Source organism: Notolepis coatsorum (assembly GCF_963971535.1).
Source record: "Notolepis coatsorum genome assembly, chromosome: 12".
Lineage (NCBI taxonomy): Eukaryota > Metazoa > Chordata > Actinopteri > Aulopiformes > Paralepididae > Notolepis > Notolepis coatsorum.
In genome coordinates, this window is record NC_140176.1 from 10,281,456 (window position 1) to 10,306,551 (window position 25,096).

The 25,096-nt window shown below is 43.1% G+C and overlaps 1 protein-coding gene across 1 annotated transcript; it reads right to left on the bottom strand.

Annotated features, from left to right (window-relative positions):
- Positions 1–212: 212 nt before the first annotated feature.
- Positions 213–24,465, bottom strand: ythdf3 (YTH N6-methyladenosine RNA binding protein F3). The gene is made up of 5 exons (XM_084326251.1): positions 24,073–24,465; positions 23,485–23,509; positions 22,762–22,841; positions 12,963–14,849; positions 213–353 (listed from the first exon to the last, which is right to left on the bottom strand). Exons 1-5 carry the CDS (start codon positions 24,094–24,096, stop codon positions 330–332), a joined length of 2,040 nt encoding a protein of 679 aa, XP_084182377.1. The 5' UTR covers positions 24,097–24,465; the 3' UTR covers positions 213–329.
- Positions 24,466–25,096: the final 631 nt, after the last annotated feature.

The following is a 25,096-nucleotide window of genomic DNA, read 5'->3' on the forward strand; positions in this document are numbered from 1 at the left end:
TCTCGTGAGACAGGAACATGTGTGTGTGTGTGTGTGTGTGTGTGTGTGTGTGTGTGTGTGTGTGTGTGTGTGTGTGTGTGTGTGTGTGTGTGTGTGTGCGTGCATGCGTGTGTGCGTGGTGGGGGGGGGGGGGTCGATGGATGCACCAGTCAACTGATATACGAACGAGCTCCGTCTTATCGTTGTGTTCCAAGAAGAAAATGTATCGTCATCTTCGGCAAAAAAAAATAAAAATAAAGAGATTGTGAGAGCCTTCTTCCTTCCTTGTGGTTAGGCAAATTATTTAAGGTCCTACGTCATTAGTGTTGTGGAGAGAGCTTGCTTGAAGGCTACTGTTTATTTCTGTTCCGCTCCTGGCAAGAGAGAGAGAGAGAGAGGGGGAGAGAGAGAGAGACATAATCAGTGGTTTAGTATCATTGGATACAGAGGAAGTAAACAAACATGAATAGCCGCTAACTCCGGACACCCTTAACTCCAGACACCCTTAAGGCCCCCCCCCCCCCCCCATCCATGTTCCGACCTTATCTCATGGCCTCAATTCATGTGACAACAGTGAAGAGAAGCTGCTCCTTGTGTGGTTCATAGCTTACAGCTAAATCCAAATGGGAATATTTGTGCTAATAGTCATCAGTACTGTGGAATAAAGAACCTTGCTTGGATAATTATGTTGTCATAAGTTTATTATAACCCATGGGAGGATTGGCTCGAGAAGCCCCTGGCCAGGGGGGGGGGGGTCTCGTAACAGGCTCCATGAGACACGGGATACGTAGACTTTTAGATACGTATCCCATGTACAGAGAAAGGGGGTGTGGTCGGGTCTGCCCGGGTGGGAAAGGAGAGGAAGGGGATGGTTAGCTTAGCACAATGAATGGAAGCGAACATGGCCGGTTAGCCGCCCTAGGCATTGTCCAACTAACACCTCTCAGCCGAAGGCTAACCGGCACTGACCGCTTCCATTCATTGTGCTAAGCTAGGCTAACGTGCAGCCAGATATCTTTCTACTGAACGCACAGAGAGGAAACTGGTATCTTATCTTCTTGTCTCTCTCGGGAGAAGACGGTGAGCTAATTTCCCAAAATGTTGCCGTGTTCCTTTAAGATTCAGGCCCCGCTCAGACTGAGGTTTTGGAGTGGCTGAGGGCATGGAACAGTCAGACCGTTTTTTTTCCCTCAGAGCATTTGATTTGTTGGTAGCTATCTGGATCTAACGAGACTTTCTTTACATTACCTTAAAACAACACCATTTACTCTCAATAACTTGTCAAAATGAAATTAAAATGGTTAGGTTTTTGGATGCGTGTGAGATTATGTGCAAAATAAATCAGCATTGTTTTTCGGTGAATCTCAAATAATTCCCGTTTGTTTCCCACCGTTGTATAATCCAAGCGTCTATCATTTAGAATTCTCATGTGAATTCTAGGGAATTTTGAATTCTGATCTGAATTCTAGGGATTTTTTTTTATCCGATATGAATTCTAAGGAATCTTTTATTGGTAAATGGCAAATGGTAAATGGCTGCATTTATATAGTGCTTTTATAACAATTTGTTCTTCACATTTTACCCATTCACTCACACATTCACACACCAATGGCGGAGGCGACCATGCAAGGTGCCAACCTGCTCGTCGGGAGCAATTAGGGGTTAAGTGTCTTGCTCAAGGACACTTCCGACACGCTGCCGGGGAGGAGCGGGAATCAAACCGGGAACCTCCGGATAACCAGACGACTGCTCTACCTCCCGAGCCACTGGAACACCACTTGGCCGGCCACAACAATATGATTGGTTGTTAAGATTCAGCTGATGGGTGCAGTCATGCAGAAGGACCTTCTTTAAATCTAGTGCTTATTAAAAGGTGCACTATGTACGTTTCGGGAGAGAGATTTGAAAGGCAGAAAAGTTTATATAATTATATATAATTTTTTTTAAAGATACATTATATTTTCATAACTGAATAAACTGTCCACAGAAGAAAACTGGTTCCCTGGAACACTGTCTGAAGCTAGAAAGCTACTTGAAAAGGTTATTGTATTACTGTTGTTATTCACAGTGACAGGGCAATTTTGTTAACAAACATAATACTATTCAAAAAGGTAGGCTTCTAGGCTCATGTTTGGTTCACAGTGGCTCAAATGTATTGTGTTTTGATTCATGAGGACACAAGATGTAAAATAAGAATTACATGTACAATATGTTTTTTAAACTAATTGCATGTGAACACCTTTCTCTCTCAAAACTACAGAGTGCACCTTTAAAAACAGAAGCCTAACGGTGAATATTGATGCCATAGATGTGCTTTGGCATCTACCGTAATTCCTCTAATAGTAACCGGGTCTCAAATACAAGCCGGGTCTCTTGAGCTAAGCAATTATAAGCCGGCCTCCTAATACAAGCCGGGTTACTAATATACTGAGCTGCATACTGAGCTAGTTACTTGATTTCACTTTGAAAACGTTGAAATGACCAGTGACCACCTGTAATTGCACTGTTTACTATTTCATACAGTACTTGGTTTCAATAAATGAACCCAGTACATTTTACTGGGTTCAAACTGACACAAAATGTTGATTTATTCATTATGATCCGTTTGAAAATTTGAAATATAGGCCTCCCTCTTATACAGGCCTCCTCCTAATACAAGCCTGGTACCCGCTACAGTTGAAACAAATACAAGCCGGGGTTACTATTAGAGGAATTACGGTATATTAGTAAGCAATATATCACAGTATTTTGCATGTCAATATTATATAGATAGATACAGTGATGCCAAGTATCCATATTTAAAAACAGAATAAAAATGTTTTTTTTTTTTTTTTGCTTGACAATCCCATTTTACTGCAATAAGAATGATTGGAATGAGGTGAACAGACTGAAAACATTATCTTATTAGCTAAAAACAGATGATGTCTAAAGGTTGTATTGCAAATGGTAAAAGTTTTCCGTTAGGGACATCATTTTCAGTTGAAAAAAGGTAATAAATTGCAATATATCGCAATACTATGCGGTGCTTGTTCATGTATGGGCTTTGATTTGTCCCTGTACACAACCTGTGTTGCCTGCATGACTGTCTGCAGTGCTTGTCCGACTGTAGACTGTGTGTCGCCTGACCATGTAATGTCCTTGTATGTTGCTTGATCTGATAGATGCATGAATGTCTAGTGAGTGAATGTACAGAATATGTTTTAAATAGTTTTTATATTAGTTTTAATGTCTCCGTTTCTTTTCTGGCTTTAACATAGCCATGGGACTACAGCTGAAAACTAGCAATCCTGCCAACGTTGGCATATTTTTTACAGTTTTAAATTTGTATTCATTTATAAATGTATAACTGTTGATTGAATCTGCCTTCTATCACCTCCGGAACATTGCTCGTCTTCGCCCCTCCCTATCACTCTCCGCTGCTGAAACACTGGTTCATGCATTCATATCATCAAGACTAGATTACTGCAACAGCATCCTCTACGGCTCACCAAACACTATTCTCAATAAACTCCAATATGTCCAAAACTCTGCTGTCCGCATGCTCACCTCCACCCGTCGCTCTGATCACATCACCCCTGTCCTCCACGACCTCCACTGGCTTCCAATCAAATACAGGATACATTTTAAAATACTACTCATCACATTTAAAGCCCTCAACAACCTTGCCCCTCCCTACCTGTCCGACCTCCTCCACCGTCACACGCCCACCCGTCGCCTTAGGTCTGCAGATGCCAACCTCCTAACACCTCCCACGACCAAGCTCCGGACCTGGGGCGACAGGGCCTTTGCTGCTGCTGCCCCCTCCCTCTGGAATGCCCTCCCCAGCCATATCCGTGATGCAAACACCCTGACATCTTTTAAATCAGCCCTCAAAACTCACCTTTTCAATCTTGCTTTTGACCTCTAATTCTGTCGGTTTTATTTTATTTTGTCATGTATTATTTTTGTTCTGTTTTGTTCTGTTCTGTTTTTTTGTCTTGCCATAGTTTGTCTCTCCTGCCCATGTGAAGCGTCTTTGAGCACCTGGAAAAGCGCTATATAAAATAGATGTATTATTATTATTATATGCACTGTCCCTGATCAAATAAACAGAGTAAATAAAAAGAAATACTTAATATTGTATCAATATATCACAATATCGTGACTTTAGTATCGTGATAATATTGCATCACGGGGCCTTTGGTGATTCCCAACCCCCTACTGTATTATTATTTGATGTCTGTTAAAGGGGCACTTCACACCAAAAAAAACAATGCTGGTTTATTTTGCACATAATCTCACACGCATCCAGAAATCAGTTTTACACACATTCATTTAGTTTGATAATTATTGAGCGTAAATTCATTTAAATATGGCCACCGGTGATGTACTCTGGGATATTGAATCCTTGTGTTGTGTTAACACTTTGAGTGCCGGGACCCGTCTTTAGACGTCTTTCCTGGCCATGCTAAAGTTGCCGGGGGACGCTGTACAGCGTCCTTATATCAATATTTCAAAAATCTGCGATCGGATTCATAATGTCCCTCCGCTGGCCTGAGATCCACCAGCAGGACCCACTGAGCTCTCTGGCGGTTCAGGAGCGCCATCTGGTGGCCGATCGGCGCAACCGCTTAACAGGAAGCGCAGTAGAGGTTTTGCTGGTCGGCCATATTACTTCCGGGCACTCGGTATAGGTTCCGGCACTCTAGCTCGTCACACTACATAGCGATCGATTGCCAATAACTCGATAAACAACATGATTTGGACGTATATACCATTATACAAGCTGGAGATGGACCGGGTAATAATATATCCCATAATGATAAAATTTCTACTCGACGATGATCGCCCAACGGCGCGCGGAGACTGGGGTGAGTTTCAGCGTGTAACGTTACCGTCTTCGATAATAACTGATATTATCAACATTTGACCCACATTAGATGATTGGTATAACGCTGCCCACGGAATTATAAACGCCCCCTCGCCCATCCGGTCAACATCAGATGACGTGTAGTAACTTCTAGAAGTACGTCTAGTTGGAATTTTTTATATCGCGCTGATTGCCATCAAACTGTATTTCATCATCAATATAATGCATTTGGGGCTATATATCACGTTCTGGAGAAAGCTGCAGAAAGAGATGAAAACATACTTATACATTAGACCATACTTTACTATGAATATGTGAATGAAAAAGTTTAACGTTGCTACACAATGAACAATACATATAGGACTTTGAATGGGCCCTAATAATGGCAATGTAGCAATAGAATTAAAAAAGTTATAGCCCTGCAAAGAAGGGGACTTTCTCCATAGACAAATAGCGCTGGCAATCTATGGTATATCATTAATTTAACCTTAGGCAACCAAAGTGTTAATCACAGCTCCATGAAATGATGAAAAAAATTAAGTAGATGAAAAAACCCAACATTTCCCTTAGTCATTAAGTCGCGACCCAAATTTTTGAACCACTATGAATGATGTATTTCACTTTTTTTTTTCTTCTTTTTTTTTGCAGTAATACACAATCTTTCATGCACTGTTAAAAACATGAAATACACAAATTGCAAAAAAAAGTGCAACTAGGGCTAAAAACCCAATGAAATAAAATAATAATAAATAATATATGCTTCTTAGCAGATTTCTTAGCTTAACATAACAGACCTAAGTTTGGGGGAAGTAATGGGATAACTGGGGTTGCAACAAAAGTGCAACTAGGGCTAAAAACCCAATGAAATAAAATAATAATAATAATAATATATCCTTCTTAGCTTAACATCCCAGGGAACTAATGGGATAACTGGGGATGTTGTTTGCTCCTGACAAGAGTCTCAAAATCTGGGGTGATGGTAGACAAAGCAACTCAATGTCCAATCTGTTCCTCTGCTTTGTCTTCAGCTGGACTAGAGCTGAAAAGCCACTTTCACAAAGATAGGTAGTGCAAAAAAAAAGTAAAAAAAAAAGAAAAGATTTGCGACCCACCAGTTGAGAAACACTGATCTAAAGTATCTGTAGAGGGTTCATTCATAGTTAAAGACAGTAGAGGTTGAGTACTTTATTATCTAAAGATGGTAAGTTAGAGTGTTGTGTTCACTCATAGTTACAGACAGTAGAGGTTGAGTACTTTATTATCTAAAGATGGTAAGTTAAAAGTGTTGTGTTCATTCATAGTTAAAGACGGTAGAGGTTGAGTACTTTATTATCTAAAGATGGTAAGTTAGAGTGTTGTGTTCACTCATAGTTAAATACAGTAGAGGTTGAGTACTTTATTATCTAAAGATGGTAAGTTAGAGTGTTGTGTTCACTCATAGTTAAAGACAGTAGAGGTTGAGTACTTTATTATCTAAAGATGGTAAGCTATAGTGTTGTGTTTACTCATAGTTAAAGACAGTAGAGGTTGAGTATTTTATTATCTAAAGATGGTAAGTTATAGTGTTGTGTTCACTCATAGTTAAAGACAGTAGAGGTTGAGTAGAGCTGCAAGCAACTAGGGGTGGAACGATGCATTGATTAATCAAAATGTGTTAGAATCGATGCATCGATTTGAATGTTAGAATCAATTATATATATATATATTTTTTTGTATTGTTTTTATTGACCTATAGTCCATTCATGCTGACTGAATCAGTTCCCCCAGCCACATTTGTGTATTCAACATTTTTGGGGGAATTAACTGATAGAAAATTAATCGAATCGTGGTCAAATGAAGAGATTTCATGTTGCATTGAATCGTTTCCTGAATAATCGTAATCGAATCGAATCGTTGTGAGGTCGCATCGTTACACCCCTACAAGCAACTAATGATTATTTTGTTATCAATTAATCTGTTGATTATTTTATCGATTAGTCGATTAATCTAAACGATTAATTTACCAAAACAACAATTGATTCTATTTGCAATTGAATATTTCAAAATGTTTTACTAGTATCCTCAGGTCACATGGGTAGTTGTCTCTTTGACACCACCTACTGAATACCCAGAGTAGGAGATGAGCCATGACGTTTATTTATGTCTATAAATGCTGTGTAGTGTGGATGCCTACTGTACATGAGTAGGGTGAGTAACCTCATTGCTGGGTTAAGTACTTCTATTCTATTCACATAATATGCTTACTACTACATATATCTATTCTATTCACACCTTCTAAGGTTTCTCTCCTCCACATTGCCTGTGGTGCATTTTCTCCCATTGCTAGGTTTTAGTGAGTTTTTCCTTACCTTCGCGTGGGGTATGTCTGGGAGTGTTGCATTTATTTAAAAAAAATTGACTTTATAGTGTTCTTGTTTTGTTCTTGACTTATTGTGATGTTTTTTCTTGACTTGTTTAAATAAGACGTGTCCTGCCCATGGGGACATTAATGCGTGTTGTCGGGCCTTACAAATAAATTTGATTTGATTTGATTTTAACCTACATGCCATTACTACTTTTTATCCATCGACTCATTATAGCTACTTTATTATCTTTAAATAATATAACACCCGTTACCATCACATTGTTTATCATTACATACAATGTATCCATGCCTGTAGCTAAATGCTAAAAAACTGGGAACAAAATCAAATGTTTTGCTTTCGATTAAAAAAGAAATAAAAAAGAAAACTACCAGCGAGAGATTTTTTTGTTTTTACTGGCCAACAATTATAAATGGCTCTTAAAGAGAGAGTATAAGCTATAGCTTATAGCAGACTATCCAGTTTTAATAGTGTACAGAGAGAGAGAGAGAGAGAGAGAGAGAGAGAGAGAGAGAGGGAGAGAGAGATGGGCTCAGCTAACGTTGAACATGATTAACTGCGCACTAGTTAAGATTACACGCTGTGCATTTTATGACTTTGAAAGTCTGCCATTTCCACCGCAAAAGGCACAAAGAAACAAGTAACAATAATGTTGAGTCGATCATGAATATGCGAATCGATGAAATTTCATGGTCGATGACATCGACGAATCGCTGTGGCCCTACTACACGGGTCGCTGTGGCCCCTACTACACGGGTCGCTGCGGCCCCTACTACACGGGTCGCTGTGGCCCTACTACACGGGCAGGGACCGAAACTAAAGCCCGCCGCCCGCCAGGGGCGCTCAGTTTTTACCTTTGGCGCTTGACACTTAGAGGGCTGCCCGCCGTGTGGCGTGTAATCAATCAAGTTCATAACGATACTCTTATTTTGAAAATCTGTGCGGGTCTCATTTCCGCCCCAAGCGCATCTCCAGTCATAATATCGATGGCTCCGGCAGTTAGCAACATTAGGTTCGTATGATACTCTTACTTTGAAAAAAAACGTGGCAACGAGTCATATCCGCCCAGCCCTGCAGCGGGATACTATTGGCTAAGGGCTTCTGCTCGCAGTGCTCGTGTCAACAAACACAGAGGCAGTCTGCTCTAGTCTAGAAGAGTGGACCTCCATGAGCTACCGTTACTGTTTAAACAATGACCCAGTCAACTATTCACTTTTAGTTTAATACATGACGAGGCATTGTCTAACGGTATCTAGCTGGCTAGCTACTGATATCAACAAATGCTCCAGCAATAGTCGACTCGAGTGCATAATACCTCCGTTCCCTCGTTAGCTAGCTCACGTTAGATCTATCTGTCCCAGTAAACTAAATTGTCTTAACGTTATCTACCGGGCTAGCAGTAGCTACAGATATCTCCTGATATCAATGTCTTATAACATTGATTGAATGCGTATTCTAGCTGAGGGCATGTTGAATGTGATTTGACAAAAGAACCGTAACGTTATACCAATAGGGTCCAGCTGCATCGCCGGAGAATCCTTGCATGCTGAATGTAGGGTCTAGCTGAATATAGGGTCTAGCTGCAGGGCCGGAGAATCCTTGCTGGAGCTGGAGGCTACTCAAGTATACACACAGACAGTGGAGCTGTTTGCAGATAGCGAGCATTTTGACTTATTGCGTGGTGGCGATGTCTCGCAGATAATACAACTACAAGTATGATTATATAATATATATTTTATTTAAAAAAAAAATTATATAAAATATATATATATATATTTTTAATCAAAAGAAATTTGGCAGGTAAGAAATATGCTTGGCGGGTAGATTCTTCCCATCTACCCGCCACTGGCCGGTGAGTCAAAAAGTTAATTTCGCTCCCTGTACACGGGTCGCTGTGGCCCCTACTACACGGGTCGCTGTGGCCCCTACTACACGGGTCGCTGTGGCCCCTACTACACGGGTCGCTGTGGCCCCTACTACACGGGCCACTGCGGACATATTCAAACTCATTAACTCTGAATAACAGTTGGACTCAATTAATGTGTGCAAAACAGTTTCGTTTTGGGATATGTGTGAGATTATGTGCAAAATAAAGCAGCATTGTTTTCCATTAAAATTCCCCTTCAAGCGTGGTGCAGCTAATCGCAAATAGCAGTGGAATAATTAGCACCACTATGGCTTACTGAACTAATGTTAATTAACTGACACAACAGCAAAAGGTTCCTGCAAGGTTTTTCTATGGCGATGCCTTACACTGCAATCATAGTAATCATCATATAATCATAACTACCTACCTCATACTAGTCTCCCCATATAACTGATAGCAAGTAGAATAGTGCTGCACCTTATATATATACACATTTATATATTCATATTGACCGTATCCATATACATTTATATATTCATATTGACTGCATCCATATCATATCCATATACTGAATATACCTGCATATAATCCTTCTATACTTATACACCTGCATATAACGCTGTATGATAGCGTACAATAATGATATATATATATATATATATCTGACTGTGTACATAATTCCTGCATATAATCCTTTTTATATAGGCTATATGTAGATACCATATCTATATCTGTACATATCCCTTACTAGTTATGCTGCTGGCCAGTATGACTACTACCATAGTGTCTTTATATACCTGTACATAATAATACTACAACCCTGTACATAGCACTATTACAGTCAGTACAGTACTAATTTATATATTTTACATCCAGTTTAATCACCTGTGTGTACATTGTATATTACTACTACTACTACACTTTACTGTTAAATTTGCACTCTGGTTAGATGCCTTTTTGTTGTACTGTACTTGTGCCGTATAATGATTGACAATACATTTTAATCTAATCTAATCTAGTGCACCATCACATCAGAATGATGTTTAAATCACCAAAATCACCAAAGTAAAAAAAAAACAGCATACATTTTGAAATCTTTTTTTTAAAGACCATATGAATCTTTCAGGAAGAGAATGTGAAGGATTCACTATCCCTTTCATGTGTACGATCTCAAATAAGATTAGAATTTTGAGAACTAAATATTCGAAAGATGACGTCAGAATGCCATTGCTACTGGCCATGGGAAGCTATATTGAGGTGTGGAAGTAGAACTGAAGTGGGGGGGGGGGGGGGGTTTGAGAAGACATGTAAGCAATGCACCGGCAGCGATGTCCAGCTATGTTTACACGAGGAACATGAGTCACTGCGGCCACAAACCGTCAGCTGGTAATACGTCTCTCCAGACTCAGATAAACCCCAGCAGGCCCGCTGGACAAAACATCCGCAACCAATCAAAATGTTGTCGACTCACATTCATAATCATTAAAAAAACAGCGTGGCAGCAGAGCTCCTATACGACGACGTAAGCTCCGTGTCCCCATTTTGAAGGACGAGAGATAGTGAAATTCAAAACAACCTGAAGAAGAAAATCGGAATCTTCATGGGTTTATTATTATGTCAACACATGTAGGGTTGAGTTTGACTCTTTGTTCCATTTGGAACTCTGCTGGAACAGAGTTCTCTTTGAGGAAGCCGGGCTGGTGTCTGTGACAGTGAGAGGCCCATGGGAGGGAAGGCCCCAGTGAGACCCTGGCCCCTGGTGTAACTCTATCCCCAGCAGGCCTGCTCAGACCGGGGGCCGGGGCTCAGGGACAAAGCCCCCGACAGTGTGTGAGAGTCCATAAGAGAGGTATTTCACTCGGCTCTCTGGGAGACCCGCTACCTCTTTTCTTCACCCACGTCGTCCACCCTCGACCCTCTCAACTAGGGCTCCACAAAAGGTGTTTCAGGGACCCGGGCCTTTTCTTCGGAGCTCATTGGCATTCACATTTACCACACACACACACACATCCTCCATCTTCCAGTCAGTCACCCACCCGAGTCTGTTATCCAACTGCCCAATGCTAATACCGGTAATAATAATAAAGAAAGAAATAAAAAACAACAACTGCAAAAACAGCATTCAAAGTGGGATTTAGCTGAGCTTTCATTCATGGACATTATTATGAAGGTGCACACGGTGCACAGGGTGTCAGGGCCGGGTTTGACGCCCCCTCAGAAAGAAAGAGAAGAACGGGGCCCCACACAACAACAACAACAACAACAACACCGAAGGACAATTAACCTTGTCAGGCGGAGGAGGAGGACGACGTGGCCTCGCGGAGCGGAGCCGCTGCCGTCATGTAGCAGCAGCGGCAGCAGCAGCAACATCCCACTTGAAATATTTATGAGAAGGTAACCCGGCGCATATTAACAAGGTCAGGAGGAGAGAGTCAATACAGGAGCAGCATCAATGGAGCTCCACTGTGGAGACGGAGCGGGCGGCGAGCGAGCGAGAGAGAGAGAGTCGAGGCAGGTTGTGTTTTTTTTTTTTCAAAACACAATTATGTTAGCATAGTAGTGGCGCACCCGTGAATGCCGAGTATTAAGCTACAATAACAACAGGTTTCTTCCCTACTTAACTGGCATCTTATATCCCAGAAAAAGAGTAGCTCTCTGAATAGCAAACCCGTGTATTTTGTACTCGCTGGGCCTTACTATATTCCATTGCACCACTGTTAATAATAATAGCAGCACAGCAAAATGCCCTAATGGCATACAAAAAAAAAGCACAACCAGGTTTTCCTTTCAGGGTTCTCTTTGCTTAGCACAGAGGAAGGAAATCATGCATTTTAATCGACCGAAAGTGAACCGGGGTGTGAGCCTCTCTCTCTAAAGGGGAAGCTGCTGCACCACCAGCGGAGGAGGAGGAGGCAGACTGCAGCCGGTCTGCGGGGCGAGGGCTTATGTTGTTAGAGGCTAATAAAGCAAGAGGAGCCCGTAGCGAGCGGAGAGGCCGGGTGTTCAAAGAGAGATCAGAGCCCCTCTACTTCTGCCTTTGTCTGAGAGGAGGAATGCCAGGAATGCGGGCTATTTCAGGAAACCCCAGTGTGTCTAAAAAAACTCCAGTTGGGTATAAATCATCCCCGCTTTCTCAGTACCGCGGCACAAGATGGCCGATGATGGCTTTTCCCGGACTTTTCCGATGAGTAACGGCGGTCGGCGGCGGCGCTAATCTGCTGACAGCGCCCGCCGGGAAGTTACCAATTACCCCCGGACTGTTGGTTCGGCCCGGGACATTTGCTCCGTGTTAAGGCAGGGCAGGTGGAACAAGATCAGCCGGTTATAGAGTTGGCCAGTGGCTACAGTGTCCCAACAGTGACTCTGTGAAGGTTAACCACCACTTTGACTGAAAGGTTAAGTAAAGGGAGGTCATTAGTGTCTCATAAACACACTATATCTATTCACAGCCGACTGTTCTTTGAGGTTGTTTCTGTGTGTGTGCACGTGTGTGCACGTGTGTGTCTGTGTGCATGTGTGTGTGTGTGTGCGTGCGTGCGCCGCCTTTTCTCAGTCCTTGCCCCACAATGGTGGAATGAACTGCCCACCCCAGTTAGGCCGACAGCCGAAAACCGTCCAATCTTTCGCCGTCGACTAAAGACGCACTTCTTCAACCATTATCTGAAATTAAAAAGAAAAAAAGAAAATAATCTAACCCTATCTAACCTTACTGTCATGCACTTGTCCTAATATACTAACCTACACTGTAGCACGCAACACTTTGATGAACATTGTTACTCGGTTGATAAGAGTTGTGCCCTTCCTGATGACTCGTCTTACAGAACTTGTAAGTCGCTTTGGATAAAAGCGTTCAGCTAAATGACTAAATGTGAGTAAATGTAAAAAATGCGTGCGTTCATCTCACCCTCCGTAGAGCCTCCTCCTCCTCCTGCCGCTTCTCGTAATGTGCAAAGTCGTCGAAGATCGAGGTGGTGTGCTTGAAAGTGGCAATAATCTTAAGCACCTGCTTGGCCTTCTCCAGAGGCACCTCCTGAGTGTCCCGAGAGTTGGTCACCGGCTTGTTGTCATTGTTCTCCAGCCGGATGTGGCGCAGCTGGTTGTTGGGCACGTCCTTGACGAACGCCCAGCGCACCTCGAACTTGCCCTTCCACTTGTCCTGGGACCAGACGCCGGCGTAGGCGTCGTAGTCCACCGGCGAGCGCATCTCCGCCACGCCGCAGAAGTGCCCGCTGCCGTTGACGCTGAACAGCAGGTAGAGGGGCCCCTTGGCGCCCAGCGCGCGAAAGGCGCCGTCCAGCCGCTTGTTGCCGTGCTCCGTGCTGCACCAGATGGAGTACTTGATGGAGCGGTGGATGTCGTCCTCCGAGTAGCTCTTGATGATGAACACGCGGCCGTTCTTCAGGTTCCAGTCGAAGTCCTTGGGGTTGTAGTTGTTGAGCACGCGCAGCTTCTCCAGCACGGGGTGCACCTCGCCGGAGCAAGGGGAGGCGCCGCTCAGCGGGAGGCCCCCCGCGCTCATGCCGAAGCCCTCCATCCCGCCGGCCTGGTTGAAGGCGGAGCCCCGGTTCCTGGGCGCCACCCAGCGGTTGGGAGGGGGGCCGGGCTGCTGGGGCTGGTGGAGGGGCTGCTGGGGTGGGTGGCCGGGCTGAGAGGTAAGGTGGTGGTGGTGATGAGGAGGACCAGGGGGCAGAGGCTGGGGGTGCTGGGGGTGTTGGGGATGCTGGGGGTGTTGGGGGTGCTGGGGGTGCTGGGGGTGTTGAGGGGACTGGAGAGATTGGAGGTGGTGGTAGGGCTGGTGTTGGTGTTGATGTTGTTGGTGTTGTTGATGTTGTTGTTGTTGGTGTTGATGTTGTTGTTGGTGTTGATGTTGTTGTTGTTGTTGATGTTGATGTTGGTGCTGGTGGTGCTGCTGGGGGGGCAGGGGGCTCTGCAGCAGGGCCTGGGGCTGGGCCATGAGGGGCTGCTGCTGCTGCTGCTGCACCATGGGCTGTGGGGGCATCATGGCCTGAGCTAAAGGGGGCTTGTTGACGGAGCCCTTATCGTCCCAAGTCCCGATGTTCATGTTGTGCTTGATGGGGGGCGGGGGGATGGCGACGCCTCCCCCCATTCCCATATTATTATTGACTTTGGGCTTGACCTTGGGCTGGGGCTTGGCCGGCTTCCTGGCAATGGCCGCCCAGGAGGAGGCGGGCTTAGGCACGGACGAGCTAACCGGCGGCGTCATGTTATTAGCCGCCATGCCGCCGCCGCCCATGCCCACCGCTCCTCCCAGAGGGGAGCCCACGGTCTTGGTGACGGCTGCCACCATGTCCGCGGTGCCCAGTTTTAACCCCGTCATGCCCTGCTCAATGTTGCTCAGCACGGGGACCTTGTTGCTGAGCTGGGTGTCGCTGCTGCCGAAGCCCGCCTGTCCGTCGGCGATGGCCCGGCCCATGGAGCTGGGCGCGTAGCCGTAGCTGTTGGTGCTGTAGACGGAGCTCTGGGTGGACTGGCCCCCCTGGGAGACGCCGGTGCCCCAGGTGGAAAAGTCTGCGTTGCCGGGGAAGAAGTTGAAGCCGTGCTGACTCAGGAAAGGCGGGGTGTTGCCCAGGGCGCCCGGCTGGCCGAACACCCCGTCGGGGAGGTAGTGGGGCTCGCCGTTGCTCATCTGTCCGTAGGCGGCCAGGTAGGGCATAGGCGGGGCGTCCCCCGCTGTGGACCAGGCGGCCTCTCCCAGGGAGTACGGGAACCCGATGGATGGAGCATAGTAGCTGGGCATGTAGGGGTCGGACATTTGTGGGTAGCTGTTATTCTGTAGGGGGGAAGAGAGGTTCGAGATTCAAGCGGTTTATTCGTCACATACGTTACATACACGAGACGTACAGTGAAATGAAGGTGGCCGCGCCCGCCTTCGATTGTGGAAAAAAATACAATATAATACTAGAATAAAATAGATAATAAAATAGACATGATAAAAAGTACTAAGATAAAATACAATGCTAAGCTTACGAATTAAAAGGTAATGGGTCCTATGTGTACACTACTATACAATATCCTATACAATATTACAGTTATACTGTTTATACTAAACTATCCTAGCTATACTATACAGAATATAGTTATGTTTTTCCCCCCTTTAAAGTGACCTTTTCTTTTGTGTTTAAAGTGACCCGTTAGTTGATCCTTCAGTGATGGAGACAATGTAAGCAAGGGATGCATGGATACCAATTCCTAATCCTAACCTTCCAATCCATTACTTTTACAGATTTAGACCATAAACTTAAGATTCATTTGACAAATTTTCAAAATATAAATAAATGTTTCACTAAATTCTCCGATACCATTATCTCGCAACCATTACCATTAACTTTGAACCTGGTAATCCAAAAGGCACCAGGCATGTCATGCTGGCGTGTCGGCAAGGGGGATAAATAATGCCCCGAATCTTAGGCTACATTTTGGTGAGGGGGGGAAATGGCAGGGCCCTTTTCAAAGAGGTCGCTTGACCTCTAACTAAAGATATCTGAATGAAATAAATATTTCAAATTTCCACTTTATGGACATGCCCAATTTATACAGTACAAATGAGTTATCTTTGCCTATTTTCTAAATGGTGTATTTGAATATTTCTGCAAACTGTAGTCCCTAAACAGTCTTGGAATTGCATAAATTGATGATAGTCCCCATAGATAGTAGCCATTTCAATGTAGTGACACCATTTTTTTTTTTTATAAACATGACCTCACTGTATAAAATGTGCTATTGTGACCTCTAGGATAATCACAGCCTCATGACCCTTTAACATCACAAACAAAAGACCTGGGCCCTCATTTATCAACGTTGCGTACACACAGATATGTGCGTAACCCGTGCGTACGATCGTTTCTAAGCAAAGTGTGGGACTTATCAATTTGAACGTGTGCTTGACTTTGTGTGTATATTTACGCACAGCTCCGGCCGTGCGTACCTGGCGCCCGGTGGTAGAATATGAATATTGCAATGCGGAAATAAGCTTCCGTGCATTAGTTTCAACACTGGCGTGTTCAACTTCTGTATGACCCGTAATTCATTATAGTTAATTGTAAAATAGCGACAGTAGTGTAATTATAACGGGCTCACGCGCAAACAAGAGATTGGCCTGCTTGTTTGGCACGGGGGGGGGGGGGGGGGGGGGGGGGGGGGGGGGGGGGGCAGACGCAGAACACCCACCTCCAAACGCGATTAAATATTGTTTCAAATAAAAAGCTAAATACTATTATTTTGTGTGTTATGTTTCCAAATAAGATTGGCCACAACGAAATGCTTTCTACTTCAATTTGTTGGTTAGAATAGATGACATCCGTTGAAACTTCACGGAGACTAAAAAAAGACAGTTTTTTTTTTTTTTTTTGTGAGCTCCCGCACAGACGTGATAATAATAATAATAATAATAATAATAATAATAATAATAATAATAATAATAATAATAATAATAATAATAATAATAATAATAATAATAATAATAATAGCTTCATTTTATATAGCGCCTTTCAAGAGACCCAAGGTCGCTTTACATAGATTGGGGGGGGAAATAACAAAGTAACAAACATAGTGGACAGACACAACATATAAATATGATGATGGAATTCATTCAAGTCCTCTCCACCCTCAGCACGGTCCATCATGATATTGATTGATTGATTGATTTTATTGATGGATTAAAAACACACAACAAGGATCCAAAGGATAACATGAGAAAGAGTAAAACCCTTATTTCCGTCATGGTCCCAGGGCTGTTAGGCCACAACAAAAACACAACAATACCACAAAACACATACATTTAAAACATTAGAAGACTAACCTATCGCTAAAATTGTATACCCCACAATAACTAAAAACTGATTGGAAACCCATTCAAACTATAGGGGGCTATTCCTCTATTCTGTCCATGAGCCATTTCCTGACGCTTCTCTTGAAGCTGTGGAGGCTCGAGCTCTGCTTGATGGGGATAGGCAGCTTGTTCCAATCCTGGGCTCCAGAGAAAGTAAGGGAGCACTGGCCCAGTTTGGATCGGAAAGAAGCAGGCTTCAGGTTTGCTATGCTTGCTCTAGTTCTGTGGTTGTGGGATTTGTTGACCGGGGTGAAGTAGTTCTGGAGGTATCTAGGGGACCTTTGGTTTATAATATTGTGCACCATGTTCAGTCTGAGCTGGGTAACTCTGGCCTCCACAGGAAGCCAGTTTAGCTCCTGAAAGTGACTCCTCCCTATGTGGGTGTGAGGGCCAAGACCCATTACCACCCTTACCAGCTTATTTTGGGAAACCTGAAGCTTCTTTTTTATGGTCACTGACTGTCAGGCCCTCGAACCACGACACGCTACCATAGTCAAAGATGGATCGAGCAATAGACTGTTACTGTAGCAGTCAAAGCTCCATCACAAATGCAGTTATGTGAATAGAAAGGGATTCCACTCAGTGATGCGCATTTGCCTGATACATGTCGTTGCTGCATGCCGGGAGGAAGCAATGCTGCATGTTTTCAATTCATTAAGTAAAACGGATACTTTTTGCAAGGGTTTACTGACATACAAATAATCAACCAACTACATACTGTAACTTTTCAGTGCACGTTCTTATTTACATTGCTCCCGCAGACAGACATGATGGAATTCAAGTTCAAGTTTGTATTGATCACATATAGGCAGGCTACACATGGCGTATAGGCTACATCATACATGGCAGTGAGATTCATTGTTCTTGTATATGCTCTCGTATTATTACATATAAACATATTACATATACAAATAAAACTCTTTGACTTGACTATTGTTTATATAGGCTACCCAATACCGACATCAAAATAGATTGTATGCCTCTACAAATCATATGCAGCAGGTAGAAAATTTACGGAAAATCCGTCGCGATTTGGAATAAAATTGAGGAGAACTTTAATCCCTGGGTATTAATCGAACGAAACGGAAAAAGGCAGTCATATTCCAGCACGGTCTTTATTAGTTAATATGGTCTTTAAGTTAATAGATATCATATCCGACATCAACGTACGTGTACATGTCTGTCAGCCTGTCACGTATTTCTCCCATAACACGCTTCGCTCGGCTTAGTCCACTTTTCCACATTTCATGGGGGTGTTCCATTACCGTATAGGTTAATTACGGGCGGTGCTATATGCAAATACTTAAAAAGCGTGCACGAGCGTGGAGCGTAGAACTTAAACACGGAGTGTGCGTACGACCCGTGTACGCACGTGTGATGAATCCAGATTTGTCTGTGCGTACACACATTCTAAATTCTGTGCTTAACACATTAACTGCCACGGAGTTTGATCATCTTATACCATTCTCTGCCAGCACTGTAAGTCTATGGAGATGTTCACCTTCTTTGCAGGGCTATAACTTTTTTTAATTGTATTGCTAAATTGACATTACTATGGCCCATTCAACATCGATTATCTATCGTTCAGGATGTAGGAACGTTTTACTTTTTCATTCACACATTCATACGAAAATACCGTCTAGAGTATAAATATGTTTTTATCGTTTTCTGCAGTAATTCCTAGAACGTGAGATATAGGCATAAATGCATATATAGATTATCAAATGCCGTTTGGTTCCGATCCACGCTATATTAAAAATGTCAACTGTACATGGTCCTAAACGTTATGACTGATCATGCACGGGTGAACGGGGGGGGGGGGGGGGGGTCGTTTATAATTCCGTGATCGTCGTTAAATGCTTCATGTAGTATGGGTGATATATAGATCAGAGCAGTTTGTATGGATAATAATAAACACTCACGCTGAAAATAACGTCAGCCTCCTCTTACCGTTGGGCGATGACACTGGAGCAAAAAGATCCCAGTTATTTGATGGGGATCGAGTAGATCCATTTCCGGTTTGTATAATACTAATACACGCTCAAATCATGTCGATTATTGAGTTATGGCAGCGATCCATATCCACGGTGTGTGTCTTGAGTCCCGCGACGATGCGAGTGGCCGGACGGATTTAGGAGACGCACCGATATCCAACCGGCCACTTCCGGTTTGGCAACTCGCCGATCATCCACCAGGTGGCAGTATTGAAGCGTTGCAGAGTTGTGCCGAGTCCCACAGCATCAGACAAGGCTCCGTGAGGGAAATATGAATACCATGGCGAAAATATGAAATATGATCAAAATAATGTCGTACGCCGTGATCTGGCAGAATTCGCATGAACTTGAAACCAGTTATACGACGTTTTTGGCGCAGGAAGTGTTAAGAACAAAAATAGAACACTTTCGAAGAATTGTTGATAAATGAGGGCCCTGGCCAATTCGGAAGTTATATGCCTAGTTATATACAAAAAAAATGTAATGCAATTCTTGCAAAAATCACCAGATGTCATTTCTGATACCGAATTACAGCATGACTTTTTACAAGGTGTTCTGCAAGGTCTTGGTGTCTTAATGGGGCATTTTGGAGTGATATTTGACCATGTTATTCAATTCTTGAGTGGCCAAAAGTTGTTATATTTTGCACCAAATCTGTGTAACAAATTATATCAACCCAAAAGTTGCTGCGACAACTCGTGAGACACAATTGACCTATCTCAAACCCTGCCCTCTTTTCTTGATCCTCCAATCACAACTGTCGCTTACCGTTACCTCGGACAATTGTCCGAGGTAAGCGACAGTTGTGATTGGAGGATCAAGAAAATAGGGCAGGGTTTGAGATAGGTCCATTGAGCGCGGCAATGGCTTCTTTATTCTTATTTTTTTATATTATTATATATAAGACTTATTTTAGTCTTATTGACTAATATTGACTGATTTATGATTATGTATATGTGTGCCTGCCTATACGGTGCTTATACATGTATAGCTTTGATTTGTCCCTGTACACTGTTTTTTATAGATGCACGAATGCCTAGCGAGTGAATGTACAGAATATGTTTTAAACTGTTTTTACATTAGCTTTAACACATTCGGGGCCAGACCCGAGATATGTCAGGGTTAACTCGCCGACGCTTGAGCGCCAAACCCGAGAAAAGTCGGGTTTTCATCGTTATTTCTTTTATTCGATATTTCCATTCATTATCCATCCAGGGAGCCTGGTGTTATCATAGGGAATGAGTCTGAGATCCCAAAAGTGCAATAGCGGCCGCATCCTAGCAGGCGGTGGTATCAAGCACCCTTTGAAACTCTGTGTCTTGGGCTGTGCGTCGATTATATAGGTCCGGGCGGACTTTTCCATGTCGGGCAAGGGCAGCGGTTGTCCCGATCGGCTTGAGGAGCGTCAAATGCTCCAGATGGATGATGTATGGCAGATTATGTTGGCGACACGATCGACACCAATACTGGGACTCGCGATCAGATAATTGGAATATTCTTTTTGGGGCACATCCTAGTCAAGGTAAGGGCTATATGATATCAATCTTGCGTTGATCAAAGCATGCCTTCATTGCAATCCGAGCGTATGTGTGTAACGCTAGTCCATAACGTATTCCGTTGGCGACGATCAAATCATAAAAAAACCTACCCCCCCCCCCCCTTTCATGCATTCATGATTGAACATAATGCCTATCATATGCATTTGATTTTTTAATTGTAGCGTGTGTAGGGACGGAACGCCAATGATTTAGTATAATACACGTTGGGGGCTATTACCAGCCTCCCATGAATTACCCTAAAACCATACTTATATTCACCACGGTATAAAACGGGAATGTATGGATGGAAAAAAAATCTTTTTCACATATTGAACGATAGATACTCTATGTCAAATGGGGAATAGTATTGTATCGATAGCTATAATATATAATATAGTTATAGCCCTGCAAACACCGCCACGTATTCCTATACTTTAAAGCGTTGACCTTTCAACCACACAGTACACAGCGCCCTCTGGCGCTGAATGAGTTAATGTCCTTCTATTTTTCCGTTTCTTTTCTGGCTTAAACATCTAGCCCAGGGACTACAACTGAAAACTAGCAACCCTGCTAATGTTGGCATATTTACAGTTTTTAAATTTGTATTAATTTATAAATGTATAACTGTTGATTGATATGCACTGTCCCTGATCAAATAAACTGAGTAAACTAAATTTGACTACCTAAATATTTACTGTGAGCGAGCTGTAGTGCCGAATTTCCCTCGGGATAAGGCTTTCTATTCCATCATTAGGCAGAGATATAACATCTCAAGCCTCTATACGGGTGAGATTGTGGAGAGACATACTGGAGAGTGTTTATTGCATATTAATAGACTAAATATTGACATACAGTGGTTGGGCTACATCTCAAATGAGTCCTTGGGGTCCCAGTTGTCCAATGGTGTATGACACTTGTATGTTAATTGTTTATTTTCCAGCACCTCTTTCTTCCCTTGTATTGAACACACAGTTTTGGTGGGTGTAGCACATTGATTATTGATTTCCCCTGCTGGGCTACCCCACACCCAAGAGTAAAAATAATTGTACATTTGTTAAAAAGGAACACGCCAACATTTTGGGAAATCGGCTTACCGTCTTCTCCAGAGAGAGACAAGAAGATAGATACCAGTTTCCTCTCTGTGAGTTCAGTAGAAAGCTATCTGGCTGCACGTTAGCCTAGCTTAGCACAATGAATGGAAGCGGACGGTGCCGGTTAGCCTAGGCATTGTCCAACTAACACCTATCCCGAAGGCTAACCGGCACTGTCCGCTTCCATTCATTGTGCTAAGCTAGGCTAACGTGAAGCCAGATACTGTAGCTTTCTACTGAACGCACAGAGAGGAAACTGGTATCCATCTTCTTGTCTCTCTGGAGAAGACGTTAAGCTAATTTCCCCAAAATGTTGGCGTGTTCCTTTAAGTGTCCCTGGGTCCAAAAAGCACAGCTTAATTGATTAATCAAAGCCAATTTGATGCAGCACCCTCAGCACCCCTACTCCCTGCCGTACTGTCCATGTGTCACTCGCAAAAGCTTCTCCCTGGGTTCTACTATATTGTATGTACTATTTATTCTGCGTCATGTACACTTTACACTGTCATGTCATGTGTAATGTTTAGATTATAGTTTATTGTTTGGATGGATTTGAGTAACGACTGAGAACACTAATTTAGGATTAGGATTAGTAAGTAAAAAAAAAAAAATTTTTAAGTGTATATGAAAGAAACAACTGCCGTGCTCCTATGCTCAATAAGTTCGACAGTGATTTTTTTTTTTTTTTTTCATTTTTTCTCCCCATTTTTCTATTTTTCTCCCATCCCAATTTCGTATATATCCAATTCTTCCCTCCCCTGTCTTGAACGTTGCTAGACTATGCCTCCCACTGGTCGGCTGTAGTGAGGATAGAAGCCTTGCTGCGAGAGTGATTCTTAATACTATAAGAAACTGAAATGAAAAATAATGATAAAGAAATGGATGACATTTGTCATTTATCTTGTGCAAGTGTTGGATTCTAATCCGATTTTCATCTAGTTGTCGTCACTGACATTTGTTTCATCCTAACTGATTATTGTTGCTCTCAAAATGCATAGATTTATACAAATGTATCTGGGGGGGGGGGGCATGGCCCCCGACCCCCCCTAGCTCCAGCCCTGCTCCCGGCCCTACATAGGAAGTGAATGGAGCCCTCTGCATACAGTACATACCCACCACATTGCAATCAAAGTTGACCAAAAATGGCGGCCAAGTTAAATAAGGCGGATAAAAGGCGGATAACGCAATAAAGTACAGGAACAGAGATAAGAAGACCCACGTGTTTTATTACCTGATTCGTCTGGCCGCTTAGGTAAGGCTCAAAGTCATCATCGTTGACACCATCCTTCTGATGCATGGATCCGTTTTGCACTGTGTGTGAATTAATAGATAAGAGACACGAGGTGTTGACATGTCGACGACGACGACTTCCAAAACATTATTTACTCAAGACTTCCACTGATTTAGACTGTGGGCACACAATGATGATCATAAGACTGACTGAGAGAGGGGCTCCCCCAGGCATGAATGATGACAGAGACAAGATATTAATAAGGAACATGTCGGTATAATAATAATGACAACTTGAGGCGGTTTACAAGTCTGACATCAAAGTAACCAGTAACATTTGTACGTAGTATGTTATGTTATTGTATGTATATACTGTAGGGTGTTAATCAATACACTAATTATACAACTACACATTTACATTTAGTCATTTAGCTGAACGCTTTTATCCAAAGCGACTTACAACAAGCTTTGTACAACAAGACAGCAGGAAGGGTACAACTCTATCAGCTGAGTAACAATGTTCATCACAATGTTGGGTTAGTATATTAGGACAAGTGCATGACAGTAAGGTTAGAGGTTTTTTTTTTTTACACTAAACTCGTTTATCAAAATACATATCTGACACACAGACAGTCAGCATCACCATGCTTATCAATTCAGTTGCAATGTTCCAACAACAGTCAGCCTATAGCCTAAAAAAACTAAAACATAGAAGACACGGTACCTTTATTTCCTTGTCCTTTGGGTCTCTGGAAGAAGCATTGGCAGCAGAGAGAGAGGGGAGAAGAGGGGGGTTAGCATCATGTGTTAGCATGTTTGTCAGATTGCGTCAAGAGAAGACGAGACAACAATAAACTGCACTGTAGGGCCACACACATCATGGATACTGTACAGCCAATGCAATAACTATAACGCCAAGCCGTCAGCCTATATATATATATATAAATATACACAACATTCACAGGTTGTTTTGCATTATCGACCGGATGTCAAACGCTCCTGACATCCAGTAAAACGTGCCGCATTGACCAGAAACTATAACACAGCAGCAGCAAGCAAGCAAGCAACCGGCTACAGCTGGAGTTGGTTGTCGTTTTGTGCAGCCATTACAGTAAAAAATAAAAGATATCACATATCAAAGACTTATAGATCATATATCAAAGATACTTTTGGATCCGGCGTCATCACGCCTGCTGCAAAAATAACAGCGCGGCGGATCAAAGTGTTGACAAAGTTGCATGATTCGATACACAGTCGATACATTGTAGCGACGCCGCGTCCACTCGTCATCGAATAATATAACTAGACCAACCTGGTCGACAGTGGTCGCAGACATCCTACACGGGAACACAACAAACTGATTGTTTTTTTTTGTCGTGGTGACTGTTCCACGGGGTTCCTTCCTTCCTCTCTCTCTCTGTACTTTGGGTTCTTCTTCTTTCCTTCCTCGTTCGTCTCTCTCGGGTTAGTATCCACTCTGTACACAGCGGCGGTGTTTTCCTTCCTCTCCCCGTTTGTCGAATACCTTTAGCAACAAATGTATAACCTCGGCGAACGGCGACTTTGTATCCACAAAAAAAAGATAGCCCAACGTTTCTTCTTCCTCCGACCCGATCAGTCACTCTGGAAAAAACTGACTAATGCCTCTTACTGGAAATATCTCTTCTTACCATATTCCACAATGGCGGACAGGCTTTTAGCAGACTCCCGCTTCCGTTCCGTTCTATCGCTCCGTGACCTTCCGCCGGTGACGCTCTGAGTCATGTTACTGGAGCTGTAGTTCACATGACAGACAGACTCTTCTTCACATGACATGTTACTGGAGCTGTAGTTCACATGACAGACAGACTCTTCTTCACATGACATGTTACTGGAGCTGTAGTTCACATGACAGACAGACTCTTCTTCACATGACATGTTACTGGAGCTGTAGTTCACATGACAGACAGACTCTTCACATGACAGACAGACTCTTCACATGACAGACACTAGTTCACATGACATGTTACTGGAGCTGACACTATAGTTCACATGACAGACAGACTCTTCACATGACATGTTACTGGAGCTGACACTATAGTTCACATGACGGACAGACTCTTCACATGACATGTTACTGGAGCTGACACTATAGTTCACATGACAGACAGACTCTTCACATGACATGTTACTGGAGCTGACACTATAGTTCACATGACAGACAGACTCTTCACATGACACACTCTTCACATGACATGTTACTGGAGCTGACACTAGTTCACATGACAGACACTAGTTCACATGACAGACACTAGTTCACATGACAGGTCACAGTTCACATGACAGACACTAGTTCA

Coding starts and splice junctions, on each gene's coding strand:
- ythdf3 (XM_084326251.1), bottom strand. CDS start 24,096: ATGTCTGCGACCACTGTCGACCAG. Junction 22,842..23,484: donor CAAAGGACAAGGAAATAAAG/GTACCGTGTCTT, acceptor ATTCACACACAG/TGCAAAACGGATCCATGCAT. Junction 354..12,962: donor AGGAGGAGGCTCTACGGAGG/GTGAGATGAACG, acceptor CTCTCTTGCCAG/GAGCGGAACAGAAATAAACA.